Raw genomic sequence first — 21,022 nt, 5'->3', positions numbered from 1 at the left:
GGAAAGAAAAATAAGCGTGAACAAAGTTTACTTCATTTTTTTTTCTTCTTCTTCTTCATCTACCTCTTCATCTTCGTCTTTCGCTACGAGTCCAGGCTCTATCACAAGGTGGCTGCGAGCTTTACAAACGGCTTGAGAGACATCACACACCCCCCCTCCCTTCTTTCCTTTGTCCTCTCTTTCTCGCCTCTTTTATCTGTTTGTTTGTTTGTTTGTTTGTTTGTTCTCTTTCACTTGCCACTATTCGAATTGCTCTTTCCTCCCCTATTGTTTCGTTTCGCGAGATCTCTCGAACGCTCTCGTGCCGTGTTCGATTTCTCCCTCTGCAATCCTCGACGCCCACGCACTCTCTACATACGCACACACACGAGTGGATCCGCAACCGCTCTCTCTCTCTCTCTCTCACACACACACACTCTCTCTCTCTCTCTCTCTCTTTCGAACATCTCTTTCTCTCTCGCAATTAATCGTTACGAACAGATCGCGGCGGTCTATATGGTCCACGGGACATTTGGCTATAGGTAACGTTACTTCTTATATACGTTTTTTTTTTCTTGCTTTTCTTCGATTTTTAGCGGCTTAATATGCAAGTTTACGGACTACGAACATCGTGTCTTACTTTTGTTAAGTGGAGCACATCAAAGACGGTTACACACAGTCGAATATTAACAGGCGGATGCGGTCTCTCGCGCGTGACTCGTCGACCGTTACACAGCTGATTTCGCTACAGTGATTTCTCCGTATATGTCGCCGAGGCCTGGACGATAAACGTCGCGGAACTATCCCCACTACCGCCGGCGTATAGCCGCGAGGGGCCACGAGAGGCCTCGGTCTATAAAGAATAGTATCTCCTGCACGATACGTGTCCGTGGCTGGACCCGTGTTTTGGACATATATCGAGAATTCACTGTGTCTGCGAACGAAAAATGCCGGAAGATTCAAGAATACAAAGTATTGTAGAAAATTGTCGTGGCTCTTTATTTTCGATTTCAATGTCATTTTGTCGTTTTCTTCTGTTTTTCTTTTTCTTTAAGTTGCACCTTTTAAGAAACGCCGACAGAGTCACGGCGAGAGGTCGAAAACGGAATATCGGAACGAAAGACCGTCGGTCGCGAATTCGGCTCGCGACGCGACGACGCACTCCGCTCGGACGAACGAGATTCTTGTGGCTTTGTTTCTTTTTTTTTTTTTGCGATCGGTTGGCACCTGGAATACAGTGGCTGGAACGACGACGGACAAAAACATCGCAGTTCCCACGAAAACGTTACTCTAGACGCACGACCAGCAGTACACATTCAGATAAAAAACGCGCGGAACAGTCGATACAATTTTTCACCTTCGCATTTCCTTCCCTCTCTCGTTTTCCTATGGCAAAACTTAGACAGTCTGAGCAAATAAAACCTCTCCCTATATATTTCGTATTTATTTATTTATTTTATTTTATTTTATTTTATTTATTCGTTATTTTCCTTAGTTATCCTCTGCCGTTAGATCTTACGCGTTATTTATACGTCAATTATAGGTCGACATTAACATTCATGTGTTGTGTTTCGCGTGTACGTGTATGAGTGTAGAATAGGCATGCGTGTAGAGAGGTGTGTGTTATTCGGATTTTTTTATGCAGTATTTTCTTTTTTTTTTTCTCCATCCTTTCCCTCTTTTCGTTAAATACATACGAATACATTCGTTTTCTCTTCATATACTGTTATTTGAACCGGGGCCAACGGTCGTTATCGAGACCACCAGCCCCGGTTTAAATACTGTCGGAAAGATCATGATTATCGTCTACGGTGTGGCTATGTTAATTCGATCGTTCGATAGAGAAATCCTACATGGGCGGGTAAAAAAAAGATGTATAAAAAATAACGCAGTCGAGCTTGACACCGCGTCGCTCGAAGCCGAACGGTCCTCGCGACGAAAATCATTAGAGCTTAACTATTCTCTCTTTGCGAGAAGCAAAAAAAGAAAAACACACACACACACACACACACACACACAGAAGAACGCTGGCGCATCCCATTCGGAATCATTTGTCTACTACGATTTGCTTTCTCGCGAACGTGGAAATGAACGAGTGGACGTGCGACGGGTGAAGAGCGTCAAATGAGAATTCGATGCACGCGGGAACAAAAGAGAAGTCGAGAATTCCGGGCGAAGAAAGGAACGTCGATGCCGGAGAAAGTATCCGAAAAAAAAGAAAATAAAATAAAATGAAACAAACAAAAATGAAGGAAGAGGAAACGACACGGTGATTGGTCCGATAAAGACTAGTCGATCAACTCTTCAGGGGGGGGGGGGGGGGAGAAACTCGATGGTGTTGGAGTTTTCGACGCGATTTAACAATAATAGAAATAATTATAACGATGGATCTAACCGATATCGACGAATAGCTGGGAACGTAAGCTTTTGTCGTGACGACTTCGCTTTCCTTTTTCCTCTCGACGTTCGAATCACACTTTCTTCCTCGAGAAAGGAGAGACACCGGATAAAAAAATATAAAAAAAAAAACACAGAAGAAAAGAAAAATAGAAAACGAAGAAAAATAAGATCGAGGGTGCGATCGCGGGCGAGCGAGCGAGCGCATGCGCCAATGTCGTCTGTTTCTCGACCTGAACGAGTTCAAGGGCAGGGGGACGGTGAAAAACGAAGAAGAAGAAGGGACCGGCGGAAAGAAGAAGAAGAAGGAGAAGAAGAGAAGGCGCAGAAGAAGAAGAAGAAGAAGAGGAAGCAGCAGAGGGAGTGTAGAGGAGAGAAGGAGGAGGTGGTGGAGAGGCTGGAGGAAAAAACAAAAAGCAAGAGAAACACCGAGAGAGAGAGAAACAGAGGTCATTGATCGAGCGACTCTCGCTGAACGCGCACACCTCCGGGAGATCATTCGAAAGTTTCGTTACAATGTACTTAATATACGATTACGAGCTAAATGGTTCGTTTTCTTGGGTCACGGGGAAAGGAGGGGGGGACAAGAAAACAAAAGGAAGTTGGTCAGGAGGGGAACAGTGGTGGGGGAAGGATGGACTCGAGACGATACGAAAAAGACAAAAAAATCGAGAGATTCAGAACGCTCGATTCCGATGCGAGAAACGAACGTGCTGCGTCTGCCGGGCTCTTTCTCTCTCTCTCTCTCTCTCTTGCTCTCCAAGGAGAAAGGGTGCGGGAGAGGAAGGGATCACGGGGGGGGGGGAGGGGATACGTTATAATATTCGATACGATTATTCGTTACAATAATCAGATATTTCATTAATAATTACGAGATCACAGTGACGCTTTGACGCGCGGGGATCTCGGACGGGCGGGCTGCTTTACGTTAATTATTCGTGATCCTACGGCTGAATGTTAGTTTTCCCTTTCCGTTACGATCATTGGACACTCGATTTTCGTGGTTTTCTCGATGACCAGCAGGAAGGTTGCGACTCGATTGACTGAGAACTGTCTGAATCTGTATCACGGTGCAAAACTTGTTTTCTGTATCTCGACATTTTGCTGACGGTGTTTTGACTGCACGGCTCTCGGTCGATGGCAACGAGAGCCATCGATACCTCGAGCTGGATGGACGCGATCGAAAGATGAGAAATTGCAACACAGCCTGCCCCCCACGATCCACATAGTCACAGTTACAGCTTTTTCTTTTTCTTTTATTTTTTTTTTCGCGTGTCAGCCTCGCAGCTGCCGTTCTCCGATCTTCGTCAATCTCGTCGATGGAAAAGTCATCGTCTCCAAGCGAAAAACATCTCCCTCGTACTAATTCAATTTAACCACAGGCTCGCCCTTTCGAGATATACAACACTACCATCATAATTTTATATCTCACGGTACGTCTCGAAATAGTATTTCGATAATATATATATATCCAAATATACCACTTTAAAATATATATATATATATTTATATATATATAGGTGTTTTCCATTATATATATATTTTAATCCATGTTTATCTATATAATTAATACGTTCTCAAATATGGCTGACTACTACGCTACGTAAAAATGCTCCTACTGAGTTTTACCGTTTCTAAAGCGTGGTAAAAACAAACAAACAAGAGAGGAATTACATCGAATAAACGGAGGGGACTACAGACGTAAAAAATTTAAAAAAAAAAAAAAAAGAAAAATAAGAACACGAAAACAAAAATAAAAAGGGTGCGGCAGGGCGAGGAATATAGAAACCGTAGACGGTTATGGTACGGCCCCACGAACAACAAGCGACTATGTACAATGCGTTTCTCGGTGGTCACGGTAATTATTTCTGTTTTTTCTTGTTTATCGCGAAAGTCGCGTGATTCCTTAACGGTTCCGTATCGTTTGTTGCCTATCGTTCGTTCTAATGGATAGCTCTTCCGCTTGTTTCTGCACAAACTCACTACAGGACAATGTACACGGGACGAAAATTTGTTCTTGTTTTGTGTCGGTGCTCTATTTTGTTTCGCGTGTGTATATTTTCTTCGTCTTTCGTTGACTCGTTTGTATACTTTATCGCGTGCGCGTGCGCGTGCGCAGACGAAAAAGAAAGAAAGAGATCAAGAATAGTTGGCCGGGTTTCGCCGCGCTGCAGGGAAACGGGGAAACAATTTTTGTTCTTTCTCTCTCCGCGAATCAGCGCGCGCGCGCTCGCTCGCTCGCTTGCTTGCGTTCCTTTCAACAAACTTTTCTCTCCCCTTTCCTTTGGTCGGAATGCTATTTTTAATAATATTTAACTTTCGCGCGCGTGAGCCCTAAGTCCGGCCGGCTCCGCGCCGCGCCGATTAATGGCAATTACTATCTTATTACATCACAATTGTACGACGATCCTGCTCGCTCTCGCGTTCACCCCCTCCTCGGGCGAACAGAGAGAAGAGTAGAAAACTTGATCGAAAAAACATAGCAGAGATTCTAAGTGACGAAAGCCGGAGGACAAGTTGCTGCTGAACCCGCACGAACGAATCTTCTGTCGAACGAGGAGGCGGAAACTCGACAGAACTCGGGGACACGCGAAACGACCGACAATTTCAACGTGATTTTACATTACAGTTTGATTTTCGCCGACGAATTCTGGGAATTCTCGAAACGAACGAAGCGGTCGAAATGCCCGATTGTCGCTGAAATTGTCGACGTTCCCGCCGGAACCTTACGAGATACGATTAAAATACAATTTATACTCTGCGTGAAACTATCCTAATCTCTCGACTCGAATTTTTTTACACTAATCGAACAACGAGGGGCGAACGATAAAGGGCTGCTAGGCTGACCGGAAGCCGATCGCCGGAACGAACAAGAGGAATGGCTCACCGCAGAACTTGTGCTCCCCAGAAATGTCGTTGATTTCTGTAGCGTCTCGACAAAGAATAGCCTAACAGTTACGAGTTACTATTACGAGAACATCGAAAGAATCTAGTAGAGTTCGTCGGCCGAACGGCCGACGAAACGATTCGTAAACTTTTCCCCTTTTTTTCTTGTTACTCTGTAACGTCGAACGTTCTAGATTTGCTTTTCTCCCTACTGTTCCTCGGAGACTACGGGACCTAACGCTTGTTCCTACGGGATCGTTCCTCGCGCACGAGGACACCTACGGGTATTGACTTTCGAAAAAGGGTTGGCATGCCTCTTCGAGGAAAGCATTTCGAACAGGGTCGCATGGCGCGACGCACCTCGCGCGATTTTTCGTTTCAAAGACGAATGGCAGTATTCGCGTCTCGCGTCGAACGGAGACACAATCGTTTTTCTCGTTAGACGGTGGACAAATATGCGTTTCTCTTTTTTTTTTACCTATAAATAAATACTATAGTTTCTACACACTGGAATACTTCGACGTAGTACATGACGAAAAACCTTACATCTGTTACCTTAACGGTGGAAGAGAAAGAGTCGAACAAACGAGAAAAAAAAAAGAAAGAAAAATAGACAAGGAAAAGTAAAAATAATAATAGCGATCGTAGTAAAAAAAAAGATGTTATTAATAGTTAAAAAAAAAACAGATAATAATAAAATAATAATAATGAAAACACAGAGAAGTCTTTACTCGGGAGTACAGAGACAGATAGAGAGACAATAGAACGGTCCACGGGAATATACTATCGTATCGACAGCCTTGTGATGATTTTGGTACTATCCCGTCGAGCTCACCGGGTGCGGCCGTGCCCTGACCGGGACGTTAACTATCCATTATTTATAAAAAATTCCTCTTCGAACGCTCGCGAACGAAGTAACTTCGCGAGAATCTCGGCGCCGAGTCGCCGAACCGAAACAATGACACCTAGAATACCGCTAATACGCACGATTTAACACGTTAATTGCCAAACATCAACCCCAGAAATTCTTACAAAATCAGAGTAATTTAATTAATGAAACCACAACTGGAATTAACCCTACTGAATTCGAAAGACTCCAATAAAATTCGGTTTACCTGAATATCTCATAATAAAAATGAATTTCTAAACCCGGTCAAAAATCACTGTCAGTCGTATGTGACTGACGTGGCAGTTAACGCGTTAAACGTTTAATTACAGACTCGCAAGGATCGACGAGTAACAAACAAAAGAGACCAGAAGAAACGTTGTTGATGAACGGCGACAATGGTAATGGTGTCGATCAATGGCGGAAGAAAGAAGAGACGAAGAACAAAAGAGAAAGACAACCAGCGATCTGGTAATGGATCGAACGAAATGGAGCGCGATGGCGGCGATCGAAATGAAGACCGATGAAAGAGAAGCAGCACCAGAAACCGTGCGAAATTCAAAGAGCAAACCGTAGAAGGGGTCTCGGGAGGAAGAAATGAAAGACAGAGTTAGAGAGAGAGAGAGAGAGAGAGAGAGAGAGAGAGAGAGAACGACACGCCGGAGGAATGGGTCACAAAAGGCCCGGGTTCCGGAGTGTCGCGGAAGGCGTCCATCGTGGACGAGGGCGCCACTAAGAGCTAAGCTACCGGAGATCATTCGAAAACTGTCCACGGGAGTCGCAGCTAGCCAATTAAGATGCTGCGATCCTCGGCCTATCGATTATCTACTTTAATTATAAACGTCGACTTATCACTGAATTTTATTACTTTAGTTTAAATCCTCTATACAAATACAAATTACGTTGCTCCCCTCTCGCGTTATCGTGTCCTCGCTCGTTTCCCCTACCTGCTCAATATATATCGCGCTTTAATAATCATCGTGTTCTCTTTTTCGTCATTTTAGCTTTTTGGAATACACTGAGAGACTGGCTCCCTCCAGAGATATACTTTCTATATACAGACGACATTGAACCGTCGCCATGGACGTCCGACGATCCCGATCGTCGAGTGTTTCTATCCGACGCCGCTGTTGTTTCCCTTCCTGCGAGGAGAAAGAAAAAGAAAAGAAAAGAATACACACACACGCACACTCAACGGTTCAAAACGATCTCGACAAACGCGGTCGTGGAAAAATTTCGCTAAAACTACGGCGCCGATCGCTCCGGTTGGCCTAACCTCCGCTCGACGACCGTCGACCGTTTTCTGCACAAGACAACATGGCGACGGTTTGTCATTATATCCCAGATAGAGTTCTGTCCTGCCTGTGTCGGCTAGGTAACCGCGTTATCTACAAGCACGTCGATATACTTCCTACCGACGGGAACGGAACGGACAAGTGTTTGTGAAAAAAGAAGAAGACAGAGACAAACCGAGAGAGAGAGAGAGAAAGAAAGAAATAGAGAGAGAGAGAGAGAGCAAAGAGAGCCAAACGAAACGAGAGAACGATGGAAACAGAAAATCGGAAAAGCGGAAACGATAAAAACCCGTGCCGCCTGCCTGTCCCGTTCCCGTAATCACACTACTTTATTTAATTCTCTTTATTTTATATCCGTAATGAGATCATCATTTGATTATTGGGTTAAGTCCTCTTTGGATCTCGTCCTTAGCTCCCCCGTCACCCTCAACCTAGACTCGTGTCACGATCCGCTCGCCGTTCACGAACCTCGGATTCTTGTCTACTACTAGCAGGCCGATCTCTCGTCTCGGCCCTCTTACCTTGACGTGTGAGAGGCTGGAAGGCGAACGATCGGCACACGGTCGAACAAAAACAGTCTGTTCGATAATGTCCGCCGCGCGACCACCGAGACTGCACCTGGAACGCCAACGTCTGGGCGCGGATCGTCACGATCACGATCACGATCACGGTGTGTCTCGAGAGAATATCTAAACGAGACCGAGAAATCGGTCGGAGCGCCTCGGCGAGAATCGCGAAATCGCTCGGCTCCTCGATTTGTCGGTCAAGTCAGAGCTACGTGCGATCATTTGTCGATCATCGAACTGCTGCTAAATATTAGGAAACATCAAAAAAAAAAAAACAAAGGTATGTCTTCGGGTAACTCTGACTCCGCGACCAGTGAGGAACCGGCAAGTTCCCTAATCGCTCCTGGCCGATCACGGAAACGATTCAAGTGCAATCTCGATCGCGAGACGTCAAATACACATGTACATAGAAAATACGTAATCGTAATGCAGATCGTGTTGATTGTTGCGGTAGGACGTCCTACGGGAACCGTCCAGGCGGAGCCTACTACCATTCCGGCTCCCGATCGGTCGGCTGACCTTGTTCGCAGCTCCGCAGGATGGTGCACGGACGCTCGTTCTCTCTGCAATTCTCCTAGCCGTGGCATCGATCTTGGAAGAACTTCCAGAAGCGTCGTAACCCCGAAGAGGAATCCCCGACGGGCTGGAAGGACCAGTTGCCGGTACACCGGGCGACCGCGCGTCGTCATGGCTGTCCCTGGTGCCGTTCCAAGCGTCGATGATCATTCTTCGAGTTCTGGCATCGCCTTCGTCGCCGGCGGCGACGACAGGACGAGACCGTAACATCTATCGAAGGCGGGAGACCAGCCTCCATCCGAGGTACAGGGCTACCGTCGTCCACAGTGTCTCGCGCAACGGCGCCGGGATCAGCAACGAGAGAAGACTGTCCGTCGAGCCGGAGTTGTTGTTGTTGCCGCCCGCGAAACCCGGGTTCAGCGCCGGCAGTCTTGACTTCTCGATCTCGGCGGCCTGAAACACCCAACGCAGACAACACGTCCGTCAGTACACGCCAAGTCCGCTTCCCACTGTTCTAATTATGCAGTAACAATTTAATTACATTGTATTTCAATTATATAGTAATTCAACTACGTTGTAACTGAATTACACAACTCAAACCTGCCAATTAATTCAATTACGAATTATTTTAATCAGATGTGTGATCGAAATACGATATAATTGAAATATTTTCATCAGATTTGTAATTGAAATACAATATAATCGAAATACAATATAATTGAAATAGAGCCAGAGTTGTACTAATTCAATTGCACAATTGAATTAGATTGTATTTCAATTAAATAGTAATTCAACTACGTCATAACTGAATTACATAATTCAAACCTTTCAATTATTTTAATCGGATGTGTAATCGAAATATAATATAATTGAAGTACAATATAATTGAAATATTTTAATCAGATGTGTACTTGAAATAGAATATAGTCGAAATACAGCCAGAGTTGTACTAATTCAATTGCACAATTGAATTAGATTGTATTTCAATTAAATAGTAATTCAACTACGTCATAACTGAATTACATAATTCAAACCTTTCAATTATTTTAATCAGATGTGTAATCGAAATATAATATAATTGAAATATTTTAATCAGATGTGTAATTGAAATAGAATACAATCGAAATACAGCCAGAGTTGTACTAATTCAATTGCACAATTGAATTAGATTGTATTTCAATTAAATAGTAATTCAACTACGTCATAACTGAATTACATAATTCAAACCTTTCAATTATTTTAATCAGATGTGTAATCGAAATATAATATAATTGAAATATTTTAATCAGATGTGTAATAGAAATACAATATAATCGAAATACAGCCAGAGTTGTACTAATTCAATTGCACAATTGAATTAGATTGTATTTCAATGAAATAGTAATTCAACTACGTTGTAACAGAATTACATAACTCAAACCTTTCAATTAATTCAATGACGAATTATTTTAATCAGGTGTGTAATTGAAATACAATATAATTGAAATACAGCTCCCCAAATTCCAATGCCGTGTGTATGGCGGCAAAAATGAAAAAAATATAAATATTTTCCTTCTTACAGTGAATTCCCGATATAAGTCACTTGCGCGGTTCCGGCGAGTGACATTTAGACGAAATCTATGTTTCTCGTCGAACGTTGCATTCGAAACACACAGTGCACGCTCGGAAATGTAAAAGTCACTAACCGTGGTGGTGTGGGTAGTTCCAGTGACCTTTAAACGCGAGGCTCGCACTGACTTATATCGGGAATTCACTGTATACTTGATATAAAAATGTCGAGTCGACAGTTTCTCTTCGTATGAAAAATAGCTTGGACCTGGTGGGAAGTAAACCTGAAATACTTCCGGACCGTTAAGGGTCCATAGAAATGATGATTACTGCGTGCTATATTTGTATTTTGTGAATCGACCAGTCTGTACACGGTGGTATTGTGCGCTCATTAAAGCTAACAAATTCCTAATTGAATGGGAAGACGTCCCAGCGGGGTTCAAGTATTTCTCTTTTCCCTGCAAGATGTCTCGAAGGCAAAATTGTCGCTCATGCTCCTTGCAGGAGGAGTCAGGACTCGGGCGTAAAACCGGGAACGTAGAAAGAAGGCGCGGAGGAGACCCTGACTCCTAATTGGGAGTGTTCTAATTGGACGGAATTACCGTCGATTCGACACTCCTTGCGGCTAAGCCTCCGGCGTGGAGAAAGCATCACGGTCTTTTTTATCGAGTTCCCTTATCCCTTCGAGTTTACACGAGCAGACGATACGCTCGAGGGGTGGAACGACGCGATTAAAGTCCACCGCCGGCTCTCTCGGGACTCGTTCCACTAGCGCGAAACACAAATCCGATGGCAGCGCATTAATGCCGGTTAATTGTCAATTAATTTCTACTTTGACGAACTCCGTGGATCCTCACGGTTCGCGGACTCTCCAAGAATCGGCCGTCGACCCCGCCCCTCCGATCAGCACCCTCGACAAAAGGTCTCCACTTATAACTTCCGCGAGCGATTCATTATCCAATTAGTCATCAAGGATAGAAACCAGCTCGACGAAGACTATCGATAACCGTCAACGATCCCAATTGTTCCATCGGGTGTCCCCGGCGGAATTATTCATTCCTCGAGGAGAATTGAATCGAGTCCGCCTCGTTAAAATATTAATCGGTCCGAGATCGGGAATCGATCCCTAAGCCGTAAACCGCTCCCGGTTTAATATTTCCCGCGAACGATCGTTTCGGTTTCCCCGTATTGAGCGCGCGCGTGTGCTCCTCTCTCGCTCGCAATCAGTCCCCTCTCCGCTTTGTTTCCTCGATCACACCCCCGGGGGTCACGGGGACCGCGCGACTTCCGATCCTCGTTTCGTCTTAATCCACTCGTGGTGGCCGGACGTGCAATAATAAACGCCCCGAGAAACGGGGAAAGCTCAATCTCCGAGCGGGAAGGCTTTTATGGGGTGGTCATAATATCTGGTCATCGTCGGGTTCGATCTGCCCCACGTCTCCGCGCCGACACCGCTCGTATTTCCTTCTCCGGTCGTTCTGTATACAGAGACGAGAAAAACACTCGGCCTGCCATGCCGGGGCACCACGAGGGAGCAGAGATTACGCGGATATGCTTCGAGGGTGGAAGCAAGAGGAGCCAGAGGAAACCGTCACATTAAGAAAGAATTATGGACTATGGACTCTCCTCGTGGGAGCCCTCCTCGTCAATTAATAGTGTCCCTTCTCGCCTCGCCTCTTCCCGACTTTCTTGTTTCTTCGAATCCCCCTTCTCCTGCGAGATCCTGTTGCGGTACCTCCTCACACTTTTCCCAACGGGCTAAGACCGTAGTATCTCTTACCACTGATATTCGATGCATCACTCATTTCAATACGCGCCGTCCTTGAACTCCATCATTCTCGAGTCTATCGATCGCCGTGACGAAAGCAAGCCTCCCCGAAACTACCCTCGTGAAAATAAACGCTGTAAGACCGAGCATTGTCCGGATATACAGTGAATTCCCGATATAAGTCACTGCGAGCCTCGCGTTTAAAAGTCACTGGAACTACCCACACCACCACATTTACATTTCCGAGCGTGCACTGTGTGTTTCGAATGCAACGTTCGGCGAGAACCACAGATTTCGTCTAAATGTCACTCGCCGGAACCGCGCAAGTGACTTATATCGGGAATTCACTGGACTCATTTTGGACGGTAGAGTGTCAACTCTCGATATATGTCAACGCCACGGGCCTTGCTGGCGTTGCTTATCGTCCAGGAGGCATATCTTGTTAAGTTTACACTCCTCGGAGTACGATAATTCCGCGACGTTTATCTTCCAGGCCTTGGCGACATATACAGAGAAACCACTGTACGTCACAAACCTGGAGGTTCATTTTCACTCTACAGGCACAAATCTTCCAATAAAGCTTCTTCAAGTTCTATTCTCGATTCAAATCCATGTAATTCGGAAATATTCAGGGTGGTCCTCAGGATGGTAAGTAGTGACATAAATGTTGACAAAGGGCAGAGAGACCTTCAAGATAGAGACGCCCTCTATACTAAGAAAATTCTTCATGGGTATTAAAATTGCCCAGCCATTGAAAGATTCAGTAACCAATTTTGGAGCAACGCTTCCATTTTTGAACACCTTTGGCAAGCGGACCTAATATCGAAAACAAAATGGTCTTCAAAGCTTCTTCAAGTTCTATTCTCGATTCAAATCCATGTAATTCGGAAATATTCAGGGTGGTGCTCAGGATGGTAAGTAGTGACATAAATGTTGACAAAGGGCAGAGAGACCTTCAAGATAGAGACGCCCTCTATACTAAGAAAATTCTTCATGGGTGTTAAAATTGCCCAGCCATTGAAAGATTCAGTAACCAATTTTGGAGCAACGCTTCCATTTTTGCACACCTTTGGCAAACGGACCTAATATCGAAAACAAAATGGTCTTCGAAGCTTCTTCAAGTTCTATTCTTGATTCAAATCCATGTAATTCGGAAATATTCAGGGTGGTCCTCAGGATGGTAAGTAGTGACATAAATGTTGACAAAGGGCAGAGAGACCTTCAAGATAGAGACGCCCTCTATACTAAGAAAATTCTTCACGGGTATTAAAATTGCCCAGCCATTTAAAGATTCAGTAACCAATTTATGAGCAACGCTTCCATTTTTGCACACCTTTGGCAAACGGACCTAATATCGAAAACAAAATGGTCTTCAAAGCTTCTTCAAGTTCTATTCTCGATTCAAATCCATGTAATTCGGAAATATTCAGGGTGGTCCTCAGGATGGTAAGTAGTGACATAAATGTTGACAAAGGGCAGAGAGACCTTCAAGATAGAGACGCCCTCTATACTAAGAAAATTCTTCACGGGTATTAAAATTGCCCAGCCATTTAAAGATTCAGTAACCAATTTATGAGCAACGCTTCCATTTTTGCACACCTTTGGCAAACGGACCTAATATCGAAAACAAAATGGTCTTCAAAGCTTCTTCAAGTTCTATTCTCGATTCAAATCCATGTAATTCGGAAATATTCAGGGTGGTCCTCAGGATGGTAAGTAGTGACATAAATGTTGACAAAGGGCAGAGAGACCTTCAAGATAGAGACGCCCTCTATACTAAGAAAATTCTTCATGGGTATTAAAATTGCCCAGCCATTGAAAGATTCAGTAACCAATTTTGGAGCAACGCTTCCATTTTTGAACACCTTTGGCAAACGGAACTAATATCGAAAACAAAATGGTCTTCGAAGCTTCTTCAAGTTCTATTCTTGATTCAAATCCATGTAATTCGGAAATATTCAGGGTGGTGCTCAGGATGGTAAGTAGTGACATAAATGTTGACAAAGGGCAGAGAGACCTTCAAGATAGAGACGCCCTCTATACTAAGAAAATTCTTCATGGGTGTTAAAATTGCCCAGCCATTGAAAGATTCAGTAACCAATTTATGAGCAACGCTCCCATTTTTGCACACCTTTGGCAAAGGGAACTAATATCGAAAACAAAATGGTCTTCAAAGCTTCTTCAAGTTCTATTCTTGATTCAAATCCATGTAATTCGGAAATATTCAGGGTGGTGCTCAGGATGGTAAGTAGTGACATAAATGTTGACAAAGGGCAGAGAGACCTTCAAGATAGAGACGCCCTCTATACTAAGAAAATTCTTCATGGGTGTTAAAATTGCCCAGCCATTGAAAGATTCAGTAACCAATTTATGAGCAACGCTCCCATTTTTGCACACCTTTGGCAAAGGGAACTAATATCGAAAACAAAATGGTCTTCAAAGCTTCTTCAAGTTCTATTCTTGATTCAAATCCATGTAATTCGGAAATATTCAGGGTGGTCCTCAGGATGGTAAGTAGTGACATAAATGTTGACAAAGGGCAGAGAGACCTTCAAGATAGAGACGCCCTCTATACTAAGAAAATTCTTCATGGGTGTTAAAATTGCCCAGCCATTGAAAGATTCAGTAACCAATTTATGAGCAACGCTCCCATTTTTGCACACCTTTGGCACACGGAACTAATATCGAAAACAAAATGGTCTCGCCCGGTTTCTCTTCTCCTCTTTCTCCGTGTGAACCGTTGCGATCCGTTCTTCGGCTTATCTATTTTCCGGACAAGAGCTGGGCGTGATGCCCGAGGTCCGTTAAGGTGTCACGCGTCTCGAGTGTTTATCGAGCCACCTGCGACCGCGGTGTGCTCGCTGCGCGTGTACTTTCTCTCTGCCGACGCGACGCTAGGCGTATGAAAAGCTGGCGGTCGGGTTTTACTGCTCGGGGCCCGGAAGAGAACGCCCGCTTGAGCAACGGAGAGGTTTCGCTCGCGCTTCGCCGACAGTAAACGCGAAATTTATTCGCGTCCAGGTCGCGAGGATTACGTTGCCGTTGGGGCGCGGCGACTCGCGTGTCGGAACTGTAAACGTTAATTATTCGCGCGGCCGCGGATTGCTCAAGAACAAGATCTAATCCCTCTTCTCGATCTTTCTCAATTCTATCTTTTGTCTTCCTCCGCGTCCCGGTGACTGATGGGAGGATCGGCGCCGCCGCCGGTTCACCCTCGCGCGCATCGCCGGCAACCTTAACTCACGGCGGTTCCGCTTGCGCGTGTCTGGCGCGTCCGGAGATTCGGAAAGTACGCTCTGGAAATTTAATTAATTAAAATTAAACCTCCCGCGGCCCGCTAGGTGGCTTTCACGGGACACGCCCCGAGGAGATTCTCGTTCGAAACTGGTTTTCTGAAATCGAACCCCTCAGGTGGATTCGAAACCCGGATCCAATTAACGTAATCAGAGCTTTTCTAGGTGATGCGAGTCGGAAATGTATGATGATAGGTCCGTTTGCTGTGTTTACAAAGCTTTTAGGATAATAATTCCACGTTACTAGTGAAACAATGGAAGAACTTTTGGACATTTGTTGGGAGGCAGTGGACCAGCAACTGTTGACCTATTTCTACCACAAGTTGCAGACCTCCGAGGAAAAATCGCGGCAATTACGCGCACTTCTCAGCCCAGGTGTATTGGTACGCTCCGGCGCGGCGCGGCGCAACGACGCGAAGGATAAATAAATGGCTCCGCATGTTTGCGTGGAAGCGAGTGCAGCCTAGCTCGCGACTACTGTAAGCCAGGAGGGATTATTGTGCAACGTAATTGCACTGCTCGCCGTGGAAACGGCCGATCGGGTCGGCGTTTCATCGAGCAACGTAAGAAAAAGCCATTGGAAAACGCGGGTCTGCGGTCGGGACACCGAAGCCCGACCAGGTAGCAAGTGCGCAACGCACCGTGGAACCGCAACCGACGATAAAATCCGAGGGGCACGATCGCGCAGGGCATCGCGCTACCCGTAGAATAAGACGTAAACACTGTACAGAGGAAATCTGGATCGCGTGCTGTCGAACCGACCGATCGGACTTTCTTGCGAACCGACTTCCAGGCAAGAACAGGAGAGGAGGTTCTTCGCCGAGAGATGCCGTTATGCTACCGAGCGACCGGGGTTTAATGTATCAATTTGCGCGTCGGCCGATCGTTTAAATAACTGATAAACGTCGGCGGAACGTTTCATTAGCCGCGCGCCGCGTATATTACTCCCTGTTCGTGGAAATCTGTTGCACCAGCTCGAACGAATATTTTATCCTGTCCGTGGCGCGAGCAATTTTCCTAACCTCCGCCATAGCAAGTTTATCTGCGCTCCCGCTTCTCGGAACCAGCTCGATGCGTAACTCGTCTCTCTCCTCTATGCGCGTTCAACCTTCTCTCGAACTGCGACTCTTCCGATACACTTTCGAGTTGCATATTAGCTCGTCCCATAAGTTCGTGCCGTTCACTCTCGTACCATTTCAATTCTAAAAATAAAATATGTAATCACAATCGTTCGTTCCACAACCTCTTCTGACCTTTTCGGCAAAGACATCGTACCGTCGCTATAAAATTTCTGCGGTTTTTCATTAAAATACGACCACCTAACGCATCAAAGACGCTTGGCTAGTGTCTACGGAACCGTTACAATTCAGCTCCGTCATGCGATATTTTCAAAATTCACACGAAACGGTATACTTAACACTAGGTTTACGGAGCATTAAAAGCGAGTATTTTACATTACTTTATAAAAATAAGAAGAATGTGTTTATCCAAGTTCTCAGCCATTTTGTAAATAATATATACCTAAGGAAATAAGTTTGTTCAGTAATTCCAAGTAGACGGATCTTCCCAATCTCATTAATGGTAAATTAAAAATATTAGAAACCCGTCATTTTGACGGGTCCCGTGAACCTAGTGTTAACGAATGTAATTTGAATGGCACATGTAATCCAATTTCCGTAATAACCGAGGAACGTGGATCGAGGTCGCCCGGAGTTCGAACGAAAAATCGAAACGGTGTTCGGAAACGCGAAGAATCGGGGGAATCGGAGTAGAATTTCAGCGTCCGTAGTTGCACGTTGCAGAAGAGGAACGGGATCGTTCAGCGTTCGCGGAATTGCGGAAGACGTGTAGCGAGCGCAAGAAAGATCAATGAGAAACGGCACGGGAGGAGTAAAAAGGCCGAGCAGCGAGCGAAGGAGGGCTGCGATTGCACGAGATAATTGGAGATAATTTACTCGGCCCGTGGCCACGGCTCGTGCTGCCATGCCCATTTAACTTTCACGTAAGGGGATGTAACCACTTAGCCGTTACATGCTCGCTTACTCTCCATGCATATGTAAAGCGGTGGCTTCCCATGACGAATGGAGAAAGACCGGGGTTCGCGCTCGTAACTTTCGCGTGACGACGTGTTCTCCAATCAGCTTCTCACAGCCTCCGCCGCGATCCCAGAAGTTCGCGTTATGACAGAACCGACGGGGAACGCCGGGGATACACCGTGCGACAACATCCGGTAAAAGCAGTTTGCGCGACAGCCGACGGGGATACCCAATTCGAGGCGAAACGCGGCCCGGAAACACCTGTTGTTGCCCTGTGATGAGGACAGAGACGAGGGGCAAAAGTTTTCCCCGTTGATTTCGGGAGGGGCGAGGGTGGGGTCATGAAATATTAACGAGCAGCGCTACGGAATTGTTTTCGGGAAAGTTTCGCGATGAATAAAGGGTCCGGGGTCGTCGCGCAGACACGGATAGGCTCTCTCCGCCGAGCGAATTTCGAAATACTCGAAACGCCGGTGGAATTAGCGTCGAAGCGCAACGCCGCGCCGTCCAGGACGACTGACATAAAACTGGCAGTAAAGGAGTGTACAGTAATATCGTCTTCAGTTTCTATTCCGTATAAAGTGACTCTAAGACCAAGTTCCAGGTTTACGATCTCTCTCTCCCCTCCCCTCCCGTCTTACGATCGCCCGCCGCCGCCGCGTAACGCTTCCAAAGGCACGTATCAAGCTCCCGCAAATATATAAAACTGAATGGGAAAAGGAGCCGGCGATAAGAGACAAAACCACGCGTCTACGTCCGGAACACAGCGAGGAAACAGGACGCCAGAACGCGACAGCGTCATCGGATTAATCCGACACGTCGATCCCCTCCCACGGGGCTGGGGGTGTGGAGGGGGATGGGAGAGCAAACAGAGGAGAAACCCTGAGAGACAAACCCGCCGAGAATTCGCCGCGATTCGTATTATCAACAAGCCGATCCTCGGGTTACCGAATCGTGGAACCGATCGGCATCCGATCTCCGACGGCCGAGGAGACGCGCCGGAGATTTCTTCAATTTCACGGGTCTGTTCGCTCCCTTCAATTACCACCACTTAACCAGCAATAATTAGACGTTCCAGGATTGGGTATCACGCTGGCGAGGATCTTTAAAGCGAATAAAGTCGAGACCGGGATGAAAGAGAGGAACGCCCTACCGTCGCTCGCACATTTTCTCCTCCTTGTTCCACCCTCGGTTCTCCCTCTCTCTCTCTCTCTCTCTCTCTCTCTCTTTCCGTCTCTCTCTCCCGGCCATTCTTATACTCCGCTCGTTCGGCTTCTTTCTTCCAATCGGGCACGGCAAATCACGGGGAATCTCGTAAAACCGTGAAAGGACTCTCTCCTCTTTTGTCGTCGACGCACAGTGAAAAGAACGACCGACCGTAATAATCGTCCTGGAAGAAACTATCCTTTTTCCCCCGATAGCATTGTGACCGATTGCGTCGGGGATTAGTTCTGTTTCTTCACCGGTTAAGTGTCTATTACGGCCGCATTGAATCTTACGGGCTCGATCATTAGCACAACACGTTATACAACGGAGACGCGTATCCCCCCCCCCCCCACCCCGACGTTATTATCTTTCTTCCTCGCCGTCTAGCAGTCTCCCGAGCGAAACGGCTCCTCGGAGAGGAGCATCTTGACCTCAGGTCTGTCAATATACTTCTGCCGTCCGGCACCGCTGAACGAGCCACACACAGTTGGTTTTTCTGTCATCGACGTTTTCGTAATCCTTTTACGACACTGACGTAACGAATCGCACGAATGGAAATAGAATCTTCCCATAAAACCGGGCATTCTTTCGACTTCCCTGTTATTCGCCTCCGCCCCCCCCCCCCCTCCCCCCTCCTGTTTTCTATGCATACTGGCCGGGCAAACAACGGAAAAAGCGCATGTCGTAAAATCAGTGGCGGTACACCGCTTCGATCGCCGATACATATTTGATCGAGCGTTCCTCGTGATCGGGAGGCCGGCCGGTGATGAAGTGGCCGGTCGAGGGGGCACCGAGGGGTCACGGAGGGGGTTGTACACGCTCGAAGCGATACTAGACGTCTTAACGGTGGCGTGCGGATATTTATTGCGCCCGTGGGACAACGACGCTGCCGCCGATATAACTAAATTCGCGTTTATGGCCCCGGCTGACCCACTCCAAGCCGCCAATTTCTCTCTTTCTGCGGAGAGAGAGAGAGAGAGAAATGCGGAGCTCCGTGGAAGACGCGAAACGAGAGATACTGAATCATTCGTGAGACCATTAAATCGTCGGTATCGCAGACCGGGAGGCGCGGGGGTGGGCAGAGTCTTCCGGCGAGATCGATTTTCCGGAATTGGCCGGGAACAAATACGATAGAATTTTCGATCGGCTAAATCGCACGAGATACGAGCCGGTCCGAAGCGTCTCGGAATTATTCCGGGAGAATACGACGCCGCCGGGCTCCCGGAGAATTCTGGGTACGCCCCACGTGCCGGTGTGAAATTAATTTAGAAATTAAAGGCGTAAAATGTAGGGTGCTCGCCTCGTCTCGCCTCGTCTCGCATCTGCGTATATTTCGACCGGGTTTTATAACAACCACGATACAAGGGTAGCTTTACGACGAATAAAAGGCATCGCGGGGGACGACGGGAATAGTGACAGGCGGCGCGAAGCGAGCATGCTACGCAATTATTTTTACGCCGCGTACCTTACACCTGTACTCTTCTCGTCGTAAACACTTTGCGATACGCCGCGCCGAGCCGCGCCGGCCCGGAGAGCACACCGCTTGAAAAATGTAATGGCACGCGAGCTGCGATACTCGTTCCCGGAAAGTTTTACGGTGAAACCCGACGAAGGGAAAAACGAAAACAAAATCATTCTATATTTACTGGATTTTACGCGCCGCGCGCCTCCGAAATTCCCTCGCATCCCCGAGATTTTACTGCTCAATTCCCGCCACTGTAAATTGACGTTGCCGGTGGTTCTCTCGCGCGTCAGCGTTCCCAAATTTTTCTCAAAATCTGCTGTTGCGGCAAAACTGCATCGCGGATTTTACGTAAAACAAACATGGAATTCCCAACTAGGGACCGCATACTGTTGTAAGTTATTTTTACAAGATAAAAATTGAGTGCTCAATAGTATTTAACGTTTCCTCCAGTTCATTATTCGGGAGGAAATGGAATTCTAGTTAAGGCTAATTTCTTAAAAAATTGATCATAATACGTTTAGCAAGTCTATGGAACTCTGTTTCGCTAGTGTAATTTACTATACAGAATGTTTCGTGTACATGTACAGTGACTCCCACTAATATTTACACGCTTTTAAAAATCGTATAACTTTGTTAACATTGGACCATGCGACTTAAATTTCTTTAAGAAGTTAGCACAATTGGTTTGCTATTTAATGTGAAACAAAATTTCTACAAAAATTGCAATTGAAATTGCAGAGAAAATACTGAAAGTTGTATTTTGCAACTTTTCTATTGCATTGAAAATTTAGGAAGTACGATTTGTAGATCTGTATGAATGGTACATATTTAGAGAATTTCATCAAAATCGGTCAACGTTGCAATGAGCTACAGATGTTTCAAAATGGCCACACAATGGCTACACGTTTGTAGCTCATTGCAACGTTGACCGATTTAAATGAAGTATCCCGAATATCTATAATTGATACAGATGTACAGCTCGTAGTCTGTAAATTTTCAACATAAGTCCAAAAAAAAAAAAAAATACAAACATACATATCATGTGATATCTCATTAAAAAAAAATTAACACCACTTTCAAAATAAACAGTCCAGTCAGTCCTACCAGTACGTATGGTTGTCGGACACTCTGAAGGTTAATCCTAGTTTCACTTTGACCGTATAACCAGCTAACTAGTTAAT

General features: G+C 45.8%; 1 protein-coding gene across 2 annotated transcripts in view; it reads right to left on the bottom strand.

The window, feature by feature from the left end:
- Positions 1-8,291: 8,291 nt before the first annotated feature.
- The window catches only part of LOC143352898 (uncharacterized), a 35,405-nt gene continuing 22,674 nt past the window's right edge, over positions 8,292-21,022 (bottom strand). For both annotated transcript variants that reach the window (XM_076785924.1, XM_076785922.1), the window contains one exon: positions 8,292-8,978. In XM_076785924.1, coding sequence (XP_076642039.1) covers positions 8,796-8,978 — 183 coding nt within the window. In that variant the 3' untranslated portion in view covers positions 8,292-8,795. The remainder of the gene's footprint in view (positions 8,979-21,022) is intronic.

This window comes from Halictus rubicundus, chromosome 3 (assembly GCF_050948215.1).
Source record: "Halictus rubicundus isolate RS-2024b chromosome 3, iyHalRubi1_principal, whole genome shotgun sequence".
Taxonomy (NCBI): domain Eukaryota; kingdom Metazoa; phylum Arthropoda; class Insecta; order Hymenoptera; family Halictidae; genus Halictus; species Halictus rubicundus.
The sequence above is the reverse complement of the archived record's forward strand: the minus strand, read 5'-3'. Positions and strand labels throughout refer to the sequence as shown.